This window comes from Mobula birostris, chromosome 23 (genome assembly GCF_030028105.1).
Source record: "Mobula birostris isolate sMobBir1 chromosome 23, sMobBir1.hap1, whole genome shotgun sequence".
NCBI classification, from domain to species: Eukaryota; Metazoa; Chordata; class Chondrichthyes; order Myliobatiformes; family Myliobatidae; genus Mobula; species Mobula birostris.
Window position 1 is genome coordinate 62,078,156 of NC_092392.1, and position 20,372 is coordinate 62,098,527.

Consider the following 20,372-nt stretch of genomic DNA (forward strand, 5'->3'; position numbering starts at 1 on the left):
GGGCTAAGTAGGTGTTGCACCTTGGCCAAGGATGACCTACAGGCTAGCAGAGGGAAGGAGCACCTTACACCTCCTTGGATAGAGACGTATCTGCATCCCACCACCCAACATATGTGGTCACCATTGTAATTAACAATGAATAATTTGAAAAGCAATGTCTATGCTATGTTCTCAAGCTCTAAATGCTCATAAACCTCATGTACAGTTATCCCCATGGATAACTGGATCCATATTCCTCTGCTTTTACCACGTTGGAGACATCCTACCTTCCCCACCTGCCCTGCAGCTTAATAAATTTGTCTCCATCCTAGTTCTGACAAAGGGTCTTCAACCTGAAACATTAGCTGTGTTTCACTTTCCACAGATGCCGCTTGACCTGCTGAGAATTTTCAGCATTTCCTGCTTTTGAAGTCAAATGCTGATGTTATAACTGAAGGCTTCTTAAATAAAAACCCCAGCTTTCAAATTTACTCCTCACCTTTTTTTCTCCAGTCCTGCCAAAGGGTTTCAGCCTGAAATGTTGACTGTACTTTTTTCCATAGATGCAGACTGGCCTGCCGAGTTGCTCCAGCACTTTGTGTGTGTTGCTTGGATATGCAGTACCTGCAGATTTTCCCTTGTTTGTGAGAAACCAGCCTGAGCCATACACACTGAAGATTTGTTTGGATCTCTTTCTAGGGTAATGGCCCAGATATAGACATGGTTGTGGATGCCCTCCTTTTCCTGTGGCAGAGATGCAAGGCTGTTTTGCAGAGGGACATCTGTAAGGCGAGTGGTTCCATTAAGTATCTAAAGAAGATAGATGGCTTTGAGAAGGTATGCATATCCATTAACTTTCAATTTGATTGTATGAACCATGACTGCAATAAAACTGCAAAAGCTGGAAATGTGGAAAAATATAGAAAATCTTGGAACAATTCAGCAGGTCAGGTTGAATCTGTGGAGGGAGAAACCGATTTAATATTTCTGGTCGGTGATCTTCTATCAGTCCTGGAAGTTAATAGATGTTTTGCAGTTCTGAGTAATTACTGCGCTGTGGAAGTGCAGAGTGTGTGGTTAACAGTGGTGATACAGTGGGAGCCAGGGGATGATTGCATTAAATAAAAGAGGAATCAAAGGTTTCAAAGGTACATTTAATGTCAGAGAAATGTATACAATATATGTCTTGAAATTCTTTTTCTTCGCAACCATCCAGGAAAACAGGAGTGATGCAAAGAATGAATAACAGCTAAATGTTAAAACCCCAAAGCCCCTCCTTCCTGCTCCCCCCACCCATACATAAGCAGCAGCAAAGCAACGATCCCCCCTCCCGCACCAGCAAAACAGCATCAGCACCCCACCGAGCACTTAAGTATGCAGCAAAGCATCAATAAAGACACAGACTTGCAGTACCCCAAAGACTACTCATTCACCCAGTAATTCGACATACCACAGGCTCTCTCTCTCACCCGAATTTGTCCCTGTGCCTCCGAATCATGATGAAAGGTAAAGAAGGTGGTAATAATGGGACAGAAAAAGGGACAAGAAAGGTTTTGAATCAAAGTGGAAGACTCAGGATTGGAGGTTGGTAAACATAAGAACTTGGACCAGGTGTCTAGGAATGTGGCATTGTTGAGGGATTCAATATACAATGACAACAGAACATGCTGGAATGCTAGCAATGGCCTGAAACTTTAACTTGGCTTTTCTCTCCAAAAATGTATTTTATCATATTTGCTGTGCTATCAACAGGGTGAGAAATGATTATGATTACGTCCACTTCTGGTTGCTTTATGCAACTCTACTACACTTACCTTTACACCTCCTCCCTCACCACCATTCAGGGCCCAAGACAGTTCTTCCTCTTTCTACCTTCCATCTTACCCCTTCTCTTCTGCTCATCTGCCCATCTCCTCCCTCTGGTGCCCCTCCTCCTTCCCTTTCTTCCATAGTCCACTGTCCTTTTCTATTAGATTCCTCCTTCTCCAGCCCTTTACCACCCTTTACATCAACGGATTGGGGAACATGCCTGATGAGAATAGGTTGAGTGAACTCGGCCTTTTCTCCTTGGAGCGGCGGAGGATGAGGGGTGATCTGATAGAGGCGTATAAGATGATGATAAGGTACTCCATGCAAGGCTTATTGAGAGAGTAAGGAGGCATGGGATCCAAGGGGACTTTTGCTTTGTGAATCCAGAATTGGCTTGTCCACAGAAGGCAAAGAGTGGTTGTAGACGGGTCATATTCTGCAGGGAGGTCGGTGACCAGTGGTGTGCCTCAAGGATGTGTTCTGGGACCCCTACTCTTCATGATTTTTATAAATGATCTGGATGAGGAAGAGGAGGGATGGGTTAGTAAATTTGCTGATGACACAAAGGTTGGGGGTGTTGTGGATAGTGTAGAGGGCTGTCAGAGGTTACAGCGGGACATAGGATGCAAAACTGGGCTGAAAAGTGGCAGATGGAGTTCGACCCAGATAAGTGTGAGATAGTTCATGTTGGTAGGTCAAATACGATGTCAGAATATAGTATTAATGGTAAGACTCTTGGCAGTGTGGAGGATCAGAGGGATCTTGGGGTCTGAGTCCATAGGACACTCAAAGCTGCTGTGCAGGTTGACTCTGGTTAAGAAGACATATGGTGCATTGGCCTTCATCAGTCGTGGGATTAGGAGCTGAGAGGTAATGTTATAGCTATATAGGACCCTGGTCAGACCCCACTTGGAGTACTGTGCTCAATTTAGGTTGCCTCACTGCAGGAAGGATGTGGAAACCATAGAAAGGGTGCAGAGGAGATTTACAAGGATGTTGCCTAGATTGGGGAGTATGCCTTATGAGAATAGGTTGAGTGAACTTGGCCTTTTCTCCTTGGAGAGGTAATCTGATAGAGGTGTTTAAGATGATGAGAGGCGTTGATCGTGAGGATAGTCATAGGCTTTTTCCCAGGGTTGAAATGGCTAACACAAGAGGGTACAGCTTTAAGGTGCTTGGAAGTAGATACAGAGGAGACGTCTGGGGTAAGTTTTTTACACAGAGAGTGGTGAGTGTGTGGAAAGGGCTGCCGGCGATGATGGTGGAGGCATATATGTTAGAGTCTTTTAAGAGACTCCTGGATAGCATTGTGGGCCAAAGGGCCTGTATTGTGCTGTAGGTTTTCTGTTTCTTCCTCTTCCACCTATCACCTGCCAGCTTCTCATTTCATCTCCCTTCCTCATCTACCCACTTTCTCCATCACCTTTTTTCACCTATCACTTGCCAGCTTGTACTTCTTCCCTTCCCCCACATTTTTCTGGCTTCTTTGCCCTCTCCTTCTAGTACTGATGAAAGGTCTTAGCCCAAAATGTTGACTGTTTCTTCCTCTCCATAGATGCTGCCTAATCTGCTGAATTCCTTCAGCATTTTGTGCGTGATCATCATATTATTAAGTGGTGCCCACCCCTGCTCTTAAGTTAATTGGTTCATTTGTTTATTAAGCAGGCCACCATAAGTATTCAGTCCAAACATGGTGCATATTTCAGGTCTTCTCATGAGTGTCCTTTTCATTTTATTGGACGTCTGGTACCCCCTCCATTTTTTTTCGCAGAAGCCAAAGGTGCTTTATCCCAAATTTTGATGTGGCTTCAGATTTCCTCATGACTGAGAAGGAGGCTATTCAGCCCATCAAGTGAATGTTAACTCACAGAACAATCCGATTGCTCCACTAAATTTCCCTATAACCTATTCTCCTCACATACTCATCAACTGAAATGTTGTCTGCAGTTAATGTCACTATACTACATGAAGAATTCATTGTGTTGGATAGAGAGCAATGGGGAGTCACTGGAAAATGGAGAAACATAAGCTGCAGGTGCTGGAAATCTAGAATAAAACTAGATGCAGAAATACTCTGTAGGAAGAGACACAGAACTAACATTTCAGTTCAATGGATGAAAAGTCTTCAACATGAAACATTATTTCTGTTTCTCATCCCACAGATACAGCCTGACCATTCAAGATGCATGAATATTTCCAGCATTTTCTCTTTTTATTAACCAAGATGTTGCCTGAATTAGAGGATTTTAGTTATGGGAAGAGGTTGGATGGCTGGGTTATATATATTTATATATCTATATTCCTAGCATCAATGGCTAGGAATATAGAATCGGTGTTTAAGGAAGGCAAAGAAGGATATGGTCTTAATAAAGGCAATTTGGATTAGCGTAGATGGGCAAAAACAATCAGCATGGAATAATGAAAACTTAAGAAAGGAATAGTACGAGCTTAGGAAACGGCACCTCGTCTTTTGTCTGGTCACTTTGCAAAGCTGAGCACTTGATACTGAACTTACAGTGTCAGGTAACTTGCATTCCTGTGGGGAAGAAACACTTGAGGGAAATCATTTAGGCTTCAGTACTGTAGTAGAGATAGAAAGTTAATATATTGGATATTGAGATGAATGTGGTTATGAATATGTGTTGTAGCCCTTCATAACATCTGGAATTCATCATCTATGAGTTAACCTTGAGATTCTTTCCCCATGGGTGTGTTAGCTACTTTTGACATAGAACATAGAACAGTACAGCACAGTACAGGCCCTTCGGCCCACAATGTTGTGCCGACCCTCAAACCCTGCCTCCCATATAACCCCCCACCTTAAATTCCTCCATATACCTGTCTAGTAGTCTCTTAAACTTCACTAGTGTATCTGCCTCCACCACTGACTCAGGCAGTGCATTCCACGCACCAACCATTCTCTGAGTGAAAAACCTTCCTCTAATATCCCCCTTGAACTTCCCACCCCTTACCTTAAAGCCATGTCCTCTTGTATTGAGCAGTGGTGCCCTGGGGAAGAGGTGCTGGCTATCCACTCTATCTATTCCTCTTATTATCTTGTACACCTCTATCATGTCTCCTCTCATCCTCCTTCTCTCCAAAGAGTAAAGCCCTAGCTCCCTTAATCTCTTATCATAATGCATACTCCCTAAACAAGGCAGCATCCTGGTAAATCTCCTCTCTACCCTTTCCAATGCTTCCACATCCTTCCTATAGTGAGGCGACCAGAACTGGACACAGTACTCCAAGTGTGGCCTAACCAGAGTTTTATAGAGCTGCATCACGACTCTTAAACTCTATCCCTCGACTTATGAAAGCTAACACCCCATAAGCTTTCTTAACTACCTTATCTACCTGTGAGGCAACTTTCAGGGATCTGTGGACATGTATCCCCAGATCCCTCTGCTCCTCCACACTACCAAGTATCCTGCCATTTACTTTGTACTCTGCCTTGGAGTTTGTCCTTCCAAAGTGTACCACCTCACACTTTTCTGAGAATACCAACAATAATGCATGACAAAAAAAAACTTATCAACACACACAACATGCTGGAGGAACTCAGCAGGCCAGGCAGCATCTACGGAAAAGAGTCCAGTCGACATTTCAAGCTGAGACCCTTCTGCAAGACTGGAGAAAAAAGATGAGGAGTAGATTTAAAAGGTGGGGGGAGGGGAGGGAGACAAAATACTTATATTCTTTTTAGTGCATGTTATCTGTGTTTTGCATTACTAAGGTGATCATTTGACTAGCATTCTACTTTTGTTTTCAGTGGATCCATATCCTGTACATTCTTCATGAAGTAGCTCACTGGTGCAACATAGGGCACGTTGACCCTGTGCTGATGGTGGACATCGTACTGTACTCAGCAGGAGCGTTGGAAAACCTGGCCGATTCAAGTATGAAATCCGAGAAAAAGTCAGGTATTGTATGTTATCAGGAGGTGCAAACAGTTGAAAGAGTGAGACTTATTGCTTACGGAACAATGACTATCGTGATATACTTTTACAATTCAATACATTGTGATGTGAAGGGAAAAAGGAGACAGTTTTAGGTGTTTTTTTTTACAACTTGAGATCAGTATGTGGAAACGATCAGTCAACGTTTCGGGCCGAGACCCTTCATCAGAACTGAAGAGGGAGGGGGGCAGGGGCCCTATAAAGAAGATTGGGGGAGGGTGGGAAGGAGAAGGCTGGTAGGTTCCAGGTGAAAAACCAGTAGTGGGAAAGATAAAGGCGTGGGGGGGAGGAAGCAGGGAGAGGATAGGCAGGAAAGTTGAAGAAGGAATAGGGGAAAGCAAAATGGGTAGTAGAAGGAGGCGGAACCATGAGTGAGGTGATAGGCAGCTGGAGGAGGGGGCAGAGTGAAACTGAGATGGGGGAAGGGAGGGGTCGTCGAGCACCTCTGCTCCGTCCGTCACAACAGACAGGATCTCCCGGTTGCCACCCACTTCAACTCTGCTTCACATTCCCGTTTGGATATGTCCATACATGGCCTCCTCTACCGCCATGCTAAGGCCAAACTCAGGTTGAAGGAGCAACACCTCATACACCATCTGGGTAGTCTCCAGCCCCTTGGCATGAACATTAAATTCTCCAACTTCCAGTATTCCCTCTGGTATTCACTCTGCCCCCTCCTCCAGCTGCCTATCACCTCCCTCATGGTTCCGCCTCCTTCTGCTACCCATTGTGCTTTCCCCTATTCCTCCTTCACCTTTCCTGCCTATCCCCTTCCTGTTTCCCCTCCCGCACCCCTTACTGGTTTTTCCCCTGGCACCTACCTGCCTTCTCCTTCCCACCCTCCCCTCACCTTCTTTATAGGGCTTCTGTCCCTGTCCTCTTCAGTCCTGATGAAGGGTCTTGACCCAAAACATTGACTGTTCATTTCCACAGATGCTGCCCGACCTGCTGAGTTCCTCCAGCGTGTTGTGCGTGTTGCTTTGACCCCAGCATCTACAGAGTATTTTGTGTTTGAGATCAGTATGTGCTTTCTAGCCTCAAATTGGTTTTGAAATTCTTCTGTAAGAAGCTCAGGCAGGTTTCACATTGCTTACTTACTTAAGCTGATCATCCCTACTGGACCATAGGTCGCTGGCAGCAGCTCGCCAGAGTCCTCTGCCCTGGGCCAGTCTTTTAAATTGTCCCCAGGTGTAGTCCATCTTCGAAGATCCTTTTCGTCCCGGGGATGATGCCTTTGGAGCTTCTGTTGGCGTTTCTGTAGCACTGGGTTTTTACAGGATGGAGTTGCTAGCCCCTTGCCCTACCACAGCTGGGCTTGGGACCATCCACGGCAGAGTTAGGTTTCACATTATCTGTCTGAAAATAGCAGGTGGTTTGTTTTAGGGATATTTATTAAACAATAATGAGTAATATTGTTATTAAAAGATTTTTGGGAAATAAGTTGTGATTTAGGTTGCTCTGATTTCTTAAAAAGGACATCCAGAAATAACTAATGCAAAGCCAAAATTCAGTGTGATGATACGGCCTTTGTAACAAGGACCATAGTTTGCTGTCTTGGTCATCAAAGTTCAAAGTAAATTTATTTCCGAAGTACATATAGGTTACTAAAGTACATGTAGGCCTTAACAAGAAAAAAGAATTACCATAGAATTTACAAAAAAAGTATACACAAACAGTCAGACTGACAAACAACCAATGTGCAAAAGACCAATTGCAAAAAAAAACTGAGAACATGAATTGTAAAGAGAAGTTGCTGCTTATCTTGTGTCTGTTCCTCCTTTTCCATAAAAAGACCACTGCAGAATAGAGCCGTTTTGTGGGGCAACTGGAGTTCTTTTCACTGTGTAACTGTGAGCTTTTATCAATATTCTCTTGGTGGGGGAAAATCAGTTTGTTACTTAGAGACACAAGAGAATGCAGATGCTGAAATCTGGAGCAAAAAAAACAAATTGCTGAAGGAAGTAGGTCAGGCAGAATCTATGGAAGGGAAAAGAGAGTCGATGTTATGAGTCAAGACCTTTCATGTGGACTGAGAGAGTAGAGGGGAGATGGCCGGTGTAAAGAGAAGAAAGGAAGGAAAGAGATAGATGGATCCAGCTGTTTGGCAGATGGAGGAGGGAAGAGTGGAAGTAGTACAAAAGCTGGAGGACGATAGGTGGAGACAACAAAAGGTTGCAGATGATGGACTCTGATAGGAATAGAAGGTGTAGCATGGAATAAAATGAGAAGTGGGAAGAACAGACACCAATGGGAGGACTGTGTGGGTGATGGGCAGATGGAGTAGTTGCAGGACAGGAAATAAACTGGGTGATAGGGATTGGTGGAGGAAGTGGCAGATCAGGAAGAGAGAGAGAAAGGGACAAAGTGGGAACAAGTTCCCTGAAATTGGAGAATTCAGTCTTCATGCTGTTGGGTTGTAGACTACCCAGGCAGAATATTGAAAGAGTTTAGCTTTATTTGTCACATGCACATTGAAACATTGATGCATACAGTGAAATGCACCAGGTCAACAACCAACACAATTCAAGGGTTGTGCTGGGGGCAGGCCGCAAATGTCTCCATCCTTCCGGCACCAACATGGTGTACCACAACTCACTAACCCTAACCCTAACTGTGCGTCTTTGGAATGTGGGAGGAAACCCACACAGTCACAGGGAGAAAGTACAAACTCCTTACAGACAGCTTTAGTAATTGAACTGTGATAAGTCATCACCGGCAATGTAAAGTGATGTGCTATCTGCTACACTACCATGCTGTCCTCACCCTGTTGGTGTGCGAATGGGGAGAAGATTTAAAATGGCTAGCAACTGAGAGTTCCAGATGGCCATGGTGGATACAATGCAGGTGCTTAGCAACACTTTCAGATTTTTTGAGCATTGAGAAGCACTTATATTATTATTATTTTTTATATAAATATATTTGTGATAATCTTTGTCCTTCATAAGCTAACAATGCAGGCTCATGCTTCTACTGTTGATATGAGTACAAGCAGCAAAGTTGCAGATATTCATAAGACGCTATATATATATATATATATATATATATATATATATATCAGTTAACAGGGCTTCACTCCCATTGTTACTGATGGAGCCCTCTCCCATAGCTATCCTATTTCCTACACCTTTCCCACCCACCTCACACCCCTCTAGGCAGACAGAGTTAGAGTTCTCCTTGTTCTTACCTACCACCTCACCACCCTATGCATGTAAAATGTTATTCTTCGCAATATCTGCCATCTACAACATGATCCCACCACCAAACACATCTTCCCCTACTCTCTCTGCTTTCTTCAAGGATCATTCTTTCTGTAACCCCTTCATCTGCTCATCACTCTCTGCACATCCCCCTCCTTCCATCCCCACACACTCTTCCCTGTAACCCCAAATGTTATAAGAACTGTCCTATACTTCTTCCATTACCACATTCAGGGCTTTAAACAGCCCTTTAGAGTGATGTAGTCTTTCACATGTGAATCCCATGTCATTTTTTAATGCATCTAGTGCTCCCAATTGCAGCCTCCTCTGCACTAATGAGACAAGGCACAAACTGAGTGACCACTTGAGTACTTTTGCTCTGTCTGCTGTGCCAGCTGGGATTTCTCAGTTGCCAGCTTTTTAAATTCTCCTTCCTATTACCACACTGTTAGGTCTTTCCTTGGTCTCTTCCACTACAAATTAGAGGAATAACTCCTCACACTTAGTCTGGATAGCCTCCAATATCATTGAATTCTCCATCTTCTGGTAACTGCTTTGCTCCACCTTTTTCCTCCCTTCTCTCTCCATCTGATTCACCTGGTTCCCATCACCCTTTTCTCCACCTTCTCCCTCTGCCCATTATGCATACACTCTTTCCACTGGCTCACCTCTCCTCTACTGTCCTCACCTACCTCCTTCCATTCCATGCTCCACCTTCCTCTCCCACCAGGTTTTATCATTTTCATCCCTTTGTCACTTTCACCAATATCATCTCTTAGTCTCTGGCACTTCTCCCACTCTCCCCTCCCCCATCTGCCCATCACTCCTTCTCACCCACATCCACCTAACATCTGCCAGATGTTGTTCACTCCTTCCCCTCACTTCATTATCCTGGCTATCTTCCCTCTTTTTCTGTCAGGATGAAATGTCTCAACCCAAAACATAGATTAGCCATTTCTCTCCACAGATGTTGCCTGACCTGTTGTGTTCCTCCATCTTTTTGACTGTTACTTTCCATTGAGCTGTTCACTGCTCCCCCCACCCAACTGTGCATCATTCCCTTAGGGTGTTTCGGTACTGCACGCCAATGGCATTTGCTTTCTATATCTTTGTCCATGAAAACATAATGTTGAAGATTTGTTTTATAAACCTTATAACCTGGACAGCAAATTTTCCCATACTGTAATGGCATAATCTTAGCAAAAATTAGTCCTCTCAGTTACATAGTGGAAGCACAGTTTGTGAATAGATGCTGCGGATTTATCAAGAGTTGTAGTTTTATAAATTTGAAGTCCCCAAAAAGGTGAGGTAGCTTATTTCCGTAATTTCTTCCATCATAGAGGAGGCTACTTCAGCACATTGAGGCTATACTGGCCCACAAAGCAATCTCACACCCCCAGTAGTTTTGTTGTAACCTATCCCTCCCCACATTCCCATCAATATCCAGCCCTCCAAACATTATCATTCACTTGTATTCTGTGGCCAGCCAACTAAGGTACACACACTTAGAATGTGGGAGGAATGCAGAGCACCTGGGGAGAATGCAAGCAATCTCAGGAAGAACTTGCAAATTCCACACACGCTTTACTTATACACAGAGATTTATATTAGCCAAAACTCCCACCTTGAATTTCTTAAAACAAGCTGAATTTATTTTTGAAAGAAATGATTGATTGAAAAAAACGAAGTGCAGTAGATGTGATGCTCCTGGATTTGAGGAAACCTGCTTGATCCTTAAGCAATTAAGAGGAAATATAATGTAAAAGTCAAAGGAATAATTAACAGAAAAGAAAAAAAATATGGACTAAGGTTAATATGTGCATTTTAGATTTGAGAGGTTTACAATGAGTATCCACCAAAGTACAGGCAGTTTCTTTTCATTGTCAGTAAAGCCAATATTGGAGTTATGATTTACTGGCAAAAATATGCAAGTGGTAAATAGCCAGAATATCTGTAAATGATATCTGAACAATATAGAATTGATGAGGTAGGTAAGTATCAGATGCAGTCTTTCAGAAACTTATCCGTAGCTCTGTTGCCTGTTTCCTAAATTGCACTGTCCTGACTATCCATTATGTTTATAAACCTTAGTGTGGCTATACTCCACCCCATCAGTAAATTTTTTTAGCCCATAGCCTTCCCAAATATGTCGTTTTCCAATTTTGTTTTTACTTCCTTAGTTCAGAAACATATTTCTACGTTTGTGTATCTCTTTCCGCTTTAAAATGGTCCCTACACCTTTTTCTGACAAAACCATTGATCATTTGTTTTCAATTTCATTCAATGGTTCTCTCGTGAGTATATAAAAAAGGAAGAATATTTTTTTCATTGCATCTTTCATGTCCGGAGAGGAGAAGATGGTGCGACGGTGAAGAATATCTGTAATCTGTCAAGTAGGGGACCGTGCACAATTCTGATTTGATGGAGACGGACGTGAGAGTATGGAGGAACATCTGGAAAACTTCTGAAATGCCCGCTTCACTGCCACTGCTACTGTGTGGTAACTGGAATCTCTGGAGCAGAAGGCCCCGAATCCTCGGCTTTGCTTGTTTCAGCGGCCGGGGCTAGGTCGAAGGCGCTCAGCAGAGGATGGTGCTCGGGAGGCTGTATCAGAGGGGCTGGTTGGAGGCTCGAAGTTTTCGGATGGATGGACTCAGTGTCGGCTGTAGTCGGCTGCTTCCAAGGCATCGACAAGTTGACGGTGCCTGGAGGTTTATGGTAGGGAGTTTCTCCCTTTTGTCGCCTGCTATCGGGGACTCGGGGACTTTTGAGATTTTTTTACTGTGCCCAAGGTTTGTTCTTCATCAAATTATGGTATTGTTTTGCACTGCTGTAACCATATGTTATAATTATGTGGTTCTGTCAGTGTTAGTCTTTGGTTTGCCCTGTTTTCTGTGATATCACTCTGGAGAAACATTGTATCATTTCTTAACGCATGTATGCATTTCTAAATGACAATAAAAGAGGGCTGAGTGTTCTCATAATCTAATCTAATCTTTTTAGGATGCCACAGATTGATTTGCCACTAATGATAAATTTCACAAATAAGGAAAACCTCTCCTTGTAACATAGAAAGCAGAACAACTAATTTGTACATACCGTGTACAAATACAGTGAATTAATAACTTTCTGCAGTAGCACAGGGCAATGCTAGTGGTAGGAAAAGGATGCTCTGTTTCTAAGTGAACTTGCACATCCCTCTGAGATGTCCCCTTAGAATACTGAAAGCCGAAGACCGAGGATCTTCTTGTGTGTGGTGGAGACATCATAATGAATTGTCAAAATTTGTAGAGGATTACTCTGTGAATGTAAAAATTGCTGTAATGGAAAATAAAGTCAAAGAACAATGGCAGCAAAGCTACTTCCTCATTGAAAACAAAAGCAGGGAACACCACAAATACATATTGACATCAATGTGGCAGAAGAGATGAGGGAAGGGATCTTAACAGGATTGAAAAAGAGATTAGAGTCATAGAGTAATAAGCATGGAAACAGGCCTTTGGCCCAACCCTTCCATGTTTATTTAAGGACAATTTTAAAGAAGAAAGAGATATAGAAAGATGGGAGAAAATTTTGGGTTAAGGATGGGTAAAAGCCAACATTAGAGAAGGGCTGATATTTTGGAAAGTTATGGGGATAAAATATACTTATAATGGCAACACTCTCATAATCTTCTTTGCACTCTTTCTAGCTTAATGACATCTTTCCTAAAATAGGCTGAACAGAATACTCGAAGTGTGGTCTCACTAGCTTCTTGTATAACTGCAATGTAACATCCATGCAATGAGTAATTATTTTACTCAGTACCCTGACTAATGAAGGCCTGTGTGCCAAAAACCTTCTTTACCACTCTGTCTACTTGTAACTATATCTTCAATGAATTTTGTATTTGTATTCCAACGCCCTTTTGCTCTACAATTCTACCCAAGGCTCTACTATTCACTACATAAGTTCTACCCTGGTTTGACTTCCCAAAATACACACCTTGCACTTATCTGGATTGGATACATTTCGCCAGTCTATGTTTCATTAATCCAGCCGATCAGGACCCCCCTGCACCTTCCAGTAATTATTGATAACTTTCTTCACTGTCTAGTTGTCACCTATCTAATCAATCCATGTTCCACAATCCCACAAGGAAATTGGCACTTCTTAGACCCATTTTTATTGAGATACAGCACAGGGTAGACCCTTTTGGCCCTTCGAGCCACACCACCCTGCAATCCCCCAATTTAATCGCCCTAATGATGAGAACATTTACAATGACCAATTAACCTACCAGTACATCTTTGGATAGTGGGAGGAAACTGCAGCACCTGGAGGAAATCCATGTGGTTACAGGGAGAACATAGAAAACCCTTACAGCAGCGGGAATTGAACCCCTATCACCTGTACCATAAGCATTGTGCTAACCACTACACTACTGTGCCACCCTTTCCTATGTTAACACTTTGTATTTGGAAAAAAGAAACACAATTGAAGGAGAAGTTGTCAAGAGTGTTCTGACAAAACCCCACCAAATGGAGATGTTAACTGTCTTCACTGATTCCAATTTACCTGCTGTGCATTTTCACCGTTCTCAGTTTTTATTTCAGGTTTCCATTATCTGGGGTTTCTTATTTTTTGAAAAATTGTTCAATGTGTGAACAAATCTAGCCAGTTTGAGGAGAACAAAGGTTGGGTGGAATTAGTTGAGACTCTCTCCAAGAAAGGAATGAAGGACCTTCAAGTTGTTCTGGCAGCGACTGTTGATGTAGAAGTATAAAATATCAATGGTGAAAATGAGACAAATGCAACTGCTGAGCATTTCTAGTAATTTCAGTTTTATACAGAAATAGATACATTGTTTATCTCAATTATATTTGAAATGTTATTACATGATTATGCTGAGGACAAGGTTTCCTTTTAGTAACCCAATGTCTGCACTTGCTCCTATGTTGTATTATGATAGTTGGTAGCATAGTAGTTGGCAAAACGCTATAACGCCAGCGATCAGCATTCAGAGTTCAATTCCCATTGCTGCCTGTAAGGAGTTTGTACGTTGTCCCTGTGACCGCGTGTGATTCCTCTGGATGTTCTGGTTTTCTCCCACATTCCAAAGATGTACAAGTTAGGGTAAGTAAATTCTAAGCATGCAATGATGATACCAGAGCATGGTGACAGTTCTGGGCTGCCCTAGCAATGTATGTTTCAATATTTCAATGTACACTGTATATGACAAACAAAGCTTATCTCTCTCTAATCTCTATGAATGCTTGAGGTCCAGATGTTAGAAAATCATGTTCTAGAATTTAAAAGCTACTGTGTAATGAATGAGATATAATGGTGCCAATTGTACCATAAACTACAAGGCAAAAACTGAACATTTCTGAGCTCCAAAAGTTTGAAAACAACTTGTGAGTGGGAAGGTAAGGCCTTGTGGGTGTTTTTTTTCTAAGCAGTTAAGTATTTCCTCAGTTGTCAGACTTTTAACGTGAACATGTAATTATTATTTTCCATAGGTATACTAGCCGACAGATCTGATACAGCAATGTCTACACAAACACCAACATCCATACAAACAGAATTCTGTAGTCCCACTAATTTATTAATGGTGAGTTGCATTATCAATTGTAAGGAGAAGAATTTGAAAGAATTATGAACAATAAAATATTGTTTTCCATCCAGAAGACATTCTTTGCCACTTCTATATCCTTTCATTCTTTCTGTGTAGGCTGCTTTGGTTTTAAAGTATGTAGATATGTAACTAACAATTCAAACAAAAACAAAACCCAATTTCATTTAGTTGCTATTAGTATTTGCATAAAGGATCTTTATCACCGAGGTGCAACAGTTTGGTTGAAGATGGACTTTCCCTGAAATCCAGTTTTCCATGTGTAGGACATGAATATTCAACCGCTTGAAATATTAGTGTAGTTAATACCTTACAACTGTCAACCTTGGAATAACTCCAATGATAGTGTCAAGCTGTTAAAACTACTTTCTGTTTTAGATAACACACATAAAAGTTGCTGGTGAACGCAGCAGGCCAGGCAGCATCTATAGGAAGAGGTACAGTTGATGTTTCGGGCCGAGACCCTTCATCAGGACTAACTGAAAGAAGGGCTAGTAAGAGATTTGAAAGTGGGAAGGGGAGGGAGAGATCCAAAATGATAGGAGAAGACAGGAGGGGGAGGGATGGAGCCAAGAGCTGGACAGTTGATTAGCAAAAGGGATATGAGAGGATAATGGGACAGGAGGCCTCAGGAGAAAGAAAGGGGGAGGGGGGGAAGCTCAGAGGAAAGAATATATATATAAATAAAAAATAAATAACAAATGGGGTACTGGGGGAGGAGGGGCATTAACGGAAGTTAGAGAAGTCAATGTTCATGCCATCAGGTTAGAGGCTTCCCAGACAGAATATAAGGTTAATGCCCCTCCTCCCCCTCGTACCCCATCCATTATTTATGTGTGAGTGTGTATGTATGTATATATATATATATATATATATATATACACACACACACATATATATTCTTTTTCTCTCTCTCCTTTTTCTCCGTCTGTCCCTCTCACTATACTCCTTGCCCATCCTCTGGGCTTCACCCCTCCCCCTTTCTTTCTCCCTAGGCCTCCTGTCCCATGATCCTCTCATATCCCTTTTGCCAACCAACTGTCCAACTCTTGGCCCCATCCCTCCCTCTCCTGTCTTCTCCTATCATTTTGGATCTCCCCCTCCCCCTCCCCCTCCCACTTTCAAATCTCTTACTAGCTCTTCTTTCAGTTAGTCCTGACGAAGGGTCTCGGCCCAAAACGTCAACTGTACCTCTTCCTATAGATGCTGCCTGGCCTGCTGCGTTCACCAGTAATTTTAATGTGTGTTACTTGAAATTCCAGTATCTGCAGATTTCCTCATGTTTCTGTTTTAGAGGCCAGCTCAAATTAAACTTGGATGGTTAAGAAGTTTGTTCAGAATCCATTATAATTAAAACTCAAGTGCAAAGTTAAACCTTTAGATTTCTAACATTCATGTTCCCAAAGCAGGTATTCTCAACTGTGGCTTAGTGGTCTCATTATTGCATGTGAGTCATAACCATAGGATATGAAGTTCCATTTAAGAGACTTGGGGCTGAATTTTCATGTAAAAGGCTGCATGGTAGATGAGGTGTTAAGCAGACAGTGCATCAGGAGGTTGGATTGCTAAATTATAGGTTGCATGTAAGCAACTTCCTTGGTGAACAATGTTCTTAATCTGAAGACCTTTATAAATTAATAGAAGCAGATTGATATGTTATAATGTTTAACTTAGGCTCCATTGGCTCTTCAACCTGCCTGAAACACATCTGTGAAAGCAAACCCTTAAACTGAGAGTCGAATACATTCAGTGGCCACTTTATTAGGTACACCTGTACACCTGGCCATTAATGCAAATATCTAATCAGCCAATCATCTGGCAGCAACTCAAAGCATAAAGGTACGCAGACATGGTCATCGTTGTTCAGACCAAACATTGGAATGTGGAAGAACTATTATCGAAGTAACTTTGACTGTAGAGTGATTGTTGTTGCCAGATGGGATGGTTTGGGTATCTCAGAAACTGCTAATCTCCTGGAACATGCACAACAGTCTCTAGAGTTTACAGAGAATGGTGCAAAAGCCAAAAAAACATCTTGTGCATGGCAGTTCTATGGATAGATCTGTTAATGAGAAAGATTAGATTATATAAAGAGTAAAAGAAAGGCAAGATCAGACATCAGACATAGAAACATAGAAATCTACAGCACATCACAGACCCTTCTGCCCACAATGTTGTGCCAACCATGTGACCTACTCTAGAGACTGCCTAGAATTGCCCTAGTGCATCGGCCACTATTTTTCTAAGCTCCATGTACCTATCTAAGAGGCTCTTAAAAGGCCCTATTGTATCCACTTCCACCACCACTGGCAACAATGCATTCCACGCACCCACCACTCTTTGTGTGGAACAACACCCCCTCGCTACCTATTTCCAAGCACCGTAAAACTATGCCTCCTCGTGTTAGCTATTTCAGCCCCGGGAAAAAGCTTCTGGCTATCCACACGATCAATGCTCCTCATCTTCTTATATACCTCTATCAGGTCACCTCTCATCCTCAGTTGCTCCAGGAAAAAAAGGCCAAGTTCATTCAACCTATTCTTATAAGGTACACCCTCCAATCCAGGCAACATCCTTGTTAATCTCCTCTGCACTCTCTTTCTGTAGTGAGGTGACCAGAACTGAACACACTAGAAAACTTGACCATTAGAAAATGATGCTGGAGAGGTATGTAGTAATGGGGAATAAAGAACGGATGAACTCATTAAGTATTTTGCATCAATCTTCACTGTGGAAGGCACTAGCAGTATGCCAGAAATTTGAGAGTGTCAAGGGGCAGAAGGGCGTCCTCAATATGGTGATAGAGGCATTACATTAGAGGTTTTTAACAGACATTTGGATAGGCACATGGATGTAAGGAAGATGAAAGGATACGGACATGGTGTAGGCAGGATGGATTAGTGTTTGGGTGTTTTTGATTTGCTTTTTAGCTGGTTCAGCACTACAGTACAGGATTCCCTTAAAGTTAACCTCCAGGCTGAGTCGGTAGTGAAGAAGGCGAATGCAATGTTGGCATTCATTTCTAGAGGAATAGAGTATAGGAGCAGGGATGTGATGTTGAGGCTCTATAAGGCACTGGTGAGACCTCACTTAGAGTACTGTGGGCAGTTTTGGTCTCCTTATTTAAGAAAGGATGTGCTGACGTTGGAGAGGGTACAGAGAAGATTCACTAGAATGATTCCGGGAATGAGAGGATTAACATATGAGGAACGTTTGTCCGCTCTTGGACTGTATTCCTTGGAGTTTAGAAGAATGAGGGGAGACCTCATAGAAACATTTCGAATGTTAAAAGGCATGGACAGAGTGGATGTGGCAAAGTTGTTTCCGATGATGGGAGAGTCTAGTACGAGAGGGCATGACTTCAGGATTGAAAGGCGCCCTTTCAGAACAGAAATGCGAAAAAATTTTTTTAGTCAGAGGGTGGTGAATCTATGGAACTTGTTGCCACGGGCAGCAGTGGAGGCCAAGTGATTGGGTGTATTTAAGGCAGAGATTGATAGGTATCTGAGTAGCCAGGGCATCAAAGGTTATGGTGAGAAGGCGGGGCAGTGGGACTAAATAGGATAAAATGGATCAGCTCATGATAAAATGGCGGAGCAGACTCGATGGGCCGAATGGCCTACTTCTGCTCCTTTGTCTTATGGTCTTATGGTCTTAAGGGAGTGTAGATGCTGTTACTAAGGAGAAGGTGCTTGGGAAGCTGAAAGGTCTAAAGATAGATAAGTCACCTGGACCAGAGGGACTACACCCAGTGTTCTGAAAGAGGAAGAGATTGTGCAGATGTTAGTAACGATCTTTTAAACATAAAATATAGAACAGTACAGTACAGGAACAGGTCATCGTGCTGAACCAGCTAAAAAGCAAATCAAAAACACCCAAACACTAATCCATCCTGCCTACACCATGTCTGTATCCTTCCACTTTCCTTACATCCATGTGCCTATCCAAATGTCTGTTAAAAACCTCTAATGTAATGCCTCTATCACCATATTGACAGAGCATTCCAGGCATCCATGACTCTGAGTAAAGAAATTACCCCTCCCACCCCCCTTGAACTGACCCCCCCTCTCACTTCCAATGCATGCCCTCTGGTATTAGACATTTCAACCCAGGGAAACAGATACTCTCTGTCCACCCTATCTATGCTTTTCATAATCTTGTAGACCTCTATCAGTTCTCCTCTCAGTCTCCGGTGCTCCAGAGAAAATGATCCAAGTTTATCCAGCCTCTCATGATAGCACCTGCTCTCTAAACCAGGCAGCATCCTGGTAATCCTCTTCTACACCCTCTCCAAAGCCTCAATATTCTTCCCACAGTGGGGTGACCAGAACCGTATGCAATACTGCGGATGTGACTGAACCAGTTTTATAAAGTTGCAATGTAACCTCCTGACTGTTGAACTCATTGCCTGGACTAATAAAAGCAGGCAATCATAAGCCTTCCTAACCTCTTTATCGACCTGTGTAGGCACTTCCAAGGAGCTATAAACTTGGACCCCAAGATATTTTTACTCAGCAACACTGTTAAGGATCTTGCCCTTGATAGTATACTGTCTCCTCGCAAATACTCTACCGGGGTGCAACACTTCACATTTATCTGGGTTAAGCTCCATCTGCCATTTCTCAACCCATATCTGCAACCGATCTATAGTGTGCTGTATTATTGCCAGTCTTCTACACTATCCACAGCTCTACCAGTCTTGGTATCATCACAAATTTAATAGCCCACCCATCTACATTTTCACCCAGGTTATTTAGATACATCACAAACAGCTGAGGTCCCAGCACAGATACCTGTGGAATTCCACTAATTACAGATCTCCAGCTTGAATAAGTCCCTTTAACCATTATCCTCTGTCTTCTATGCACAAGCCAGTTCTGAATCCAAACAGCCAATTCGCAGTGGGCCCCATGCATCTTAATCTTCCGGATGAGCCTCCCATGAGGGACTTTGTCAAATGCCCTTCTAAAATCCATGTAGACAGCACCCACTCATCAATCTCTCTCATTACTTTGTCAAAAAAATTCAATCAAGTTTGTAAGGCACAATCTGCCATGCATAAAGCCATGATATATCCTATCACTAAGAATTTTCTCCAGCATTTTCCCTACAACTGACGTGTGACTGCTGCAGAAGATTGTGAACACAGCGCAGCACACCACACAAACCAATCTTCCATCCTTGGACTCACTTTACACCGCACGCTGTCGGAGCAGTGCTGCCAGGATAATCAAGGACATGACCCACCCAGTCAACACACTTTTCGTCCCTCTTCCCACCGGGAGAAGGCTCAGGAGCTTGAAGACTCGTACGACCAGATTTGGGAACAGCTTCTTTCCAGCTGTGGTAAGACTGCTGAACGGATCCTGACCCAGATCTGGGCTGTACCCTCCAAATATCCGGACCTGCATCTCGGTTTTTTTGCACTACCTTACTTTCCATTTTTCTATTTTCTATTTATGATTTATAATTTAAATTTTTAATATTTACTATTGATTTGTAATCCAGGGAGCGGGAAGCGCAGAATCAAATATCACTATGATGATTGTACGTTCTAGTACCAATTGTTTGGCAACAATAAAGTATAAGTATATAGTTCTCAGGATTTTCCTTTGTTCCCCTCTTAAGTAGAGGTACAATGTTAGCCACTTGCCAGTCCTCTGGGACCTCGCCTGTGGCTAGAGAGGACATGAAGATACTGATCAAGGGCCCAGCAGTCTCTTCTCTTGCCTTCTTCAATAACCTGGGATAAATCCGATCAGGCTCTGGGGACTTATTCACTTTAATAGTCATTAGGAGCCCCAACACTTCCTCCTC

The 20,372-nt window shown here is 42.6% G+C and overlaps 1 protein-coding gene across 13 annotated transcripts in view; it reads left to right on the top strand.

Moving 5' to 3' along the window:
• The window catches only part of cfap54 (cilia and flagella associated protein 54), a 482,407-nt gene that overhangs the window by 120,030 nt on the left and 342,005 nt on the right, over window positions 1-20,372 (top strand). For 12 of the 13 annotated variants that reach the window (XM_072241335.1, XM_072241340.1, XM_072241339.1 and 9 more), the window contains 3 exons: window positions 679-816; window positions 5,558-5,708; window positions 14,443-14,534. In XM_072241335.1, coding sequence (XP_072097436.1) covers window positions 679-816; window positions 5,558-5,708; window positions 14,443-14,534 — 381 coding nt within the window. The remainder of the gene's footprint in view (window positions 1-678; window positions 817-5,557; window positions 5,709-14,442; window positions 14,535-20,372) is intronic. The other variant, XM_072241338.1, reaches the window with a different exon arrangement.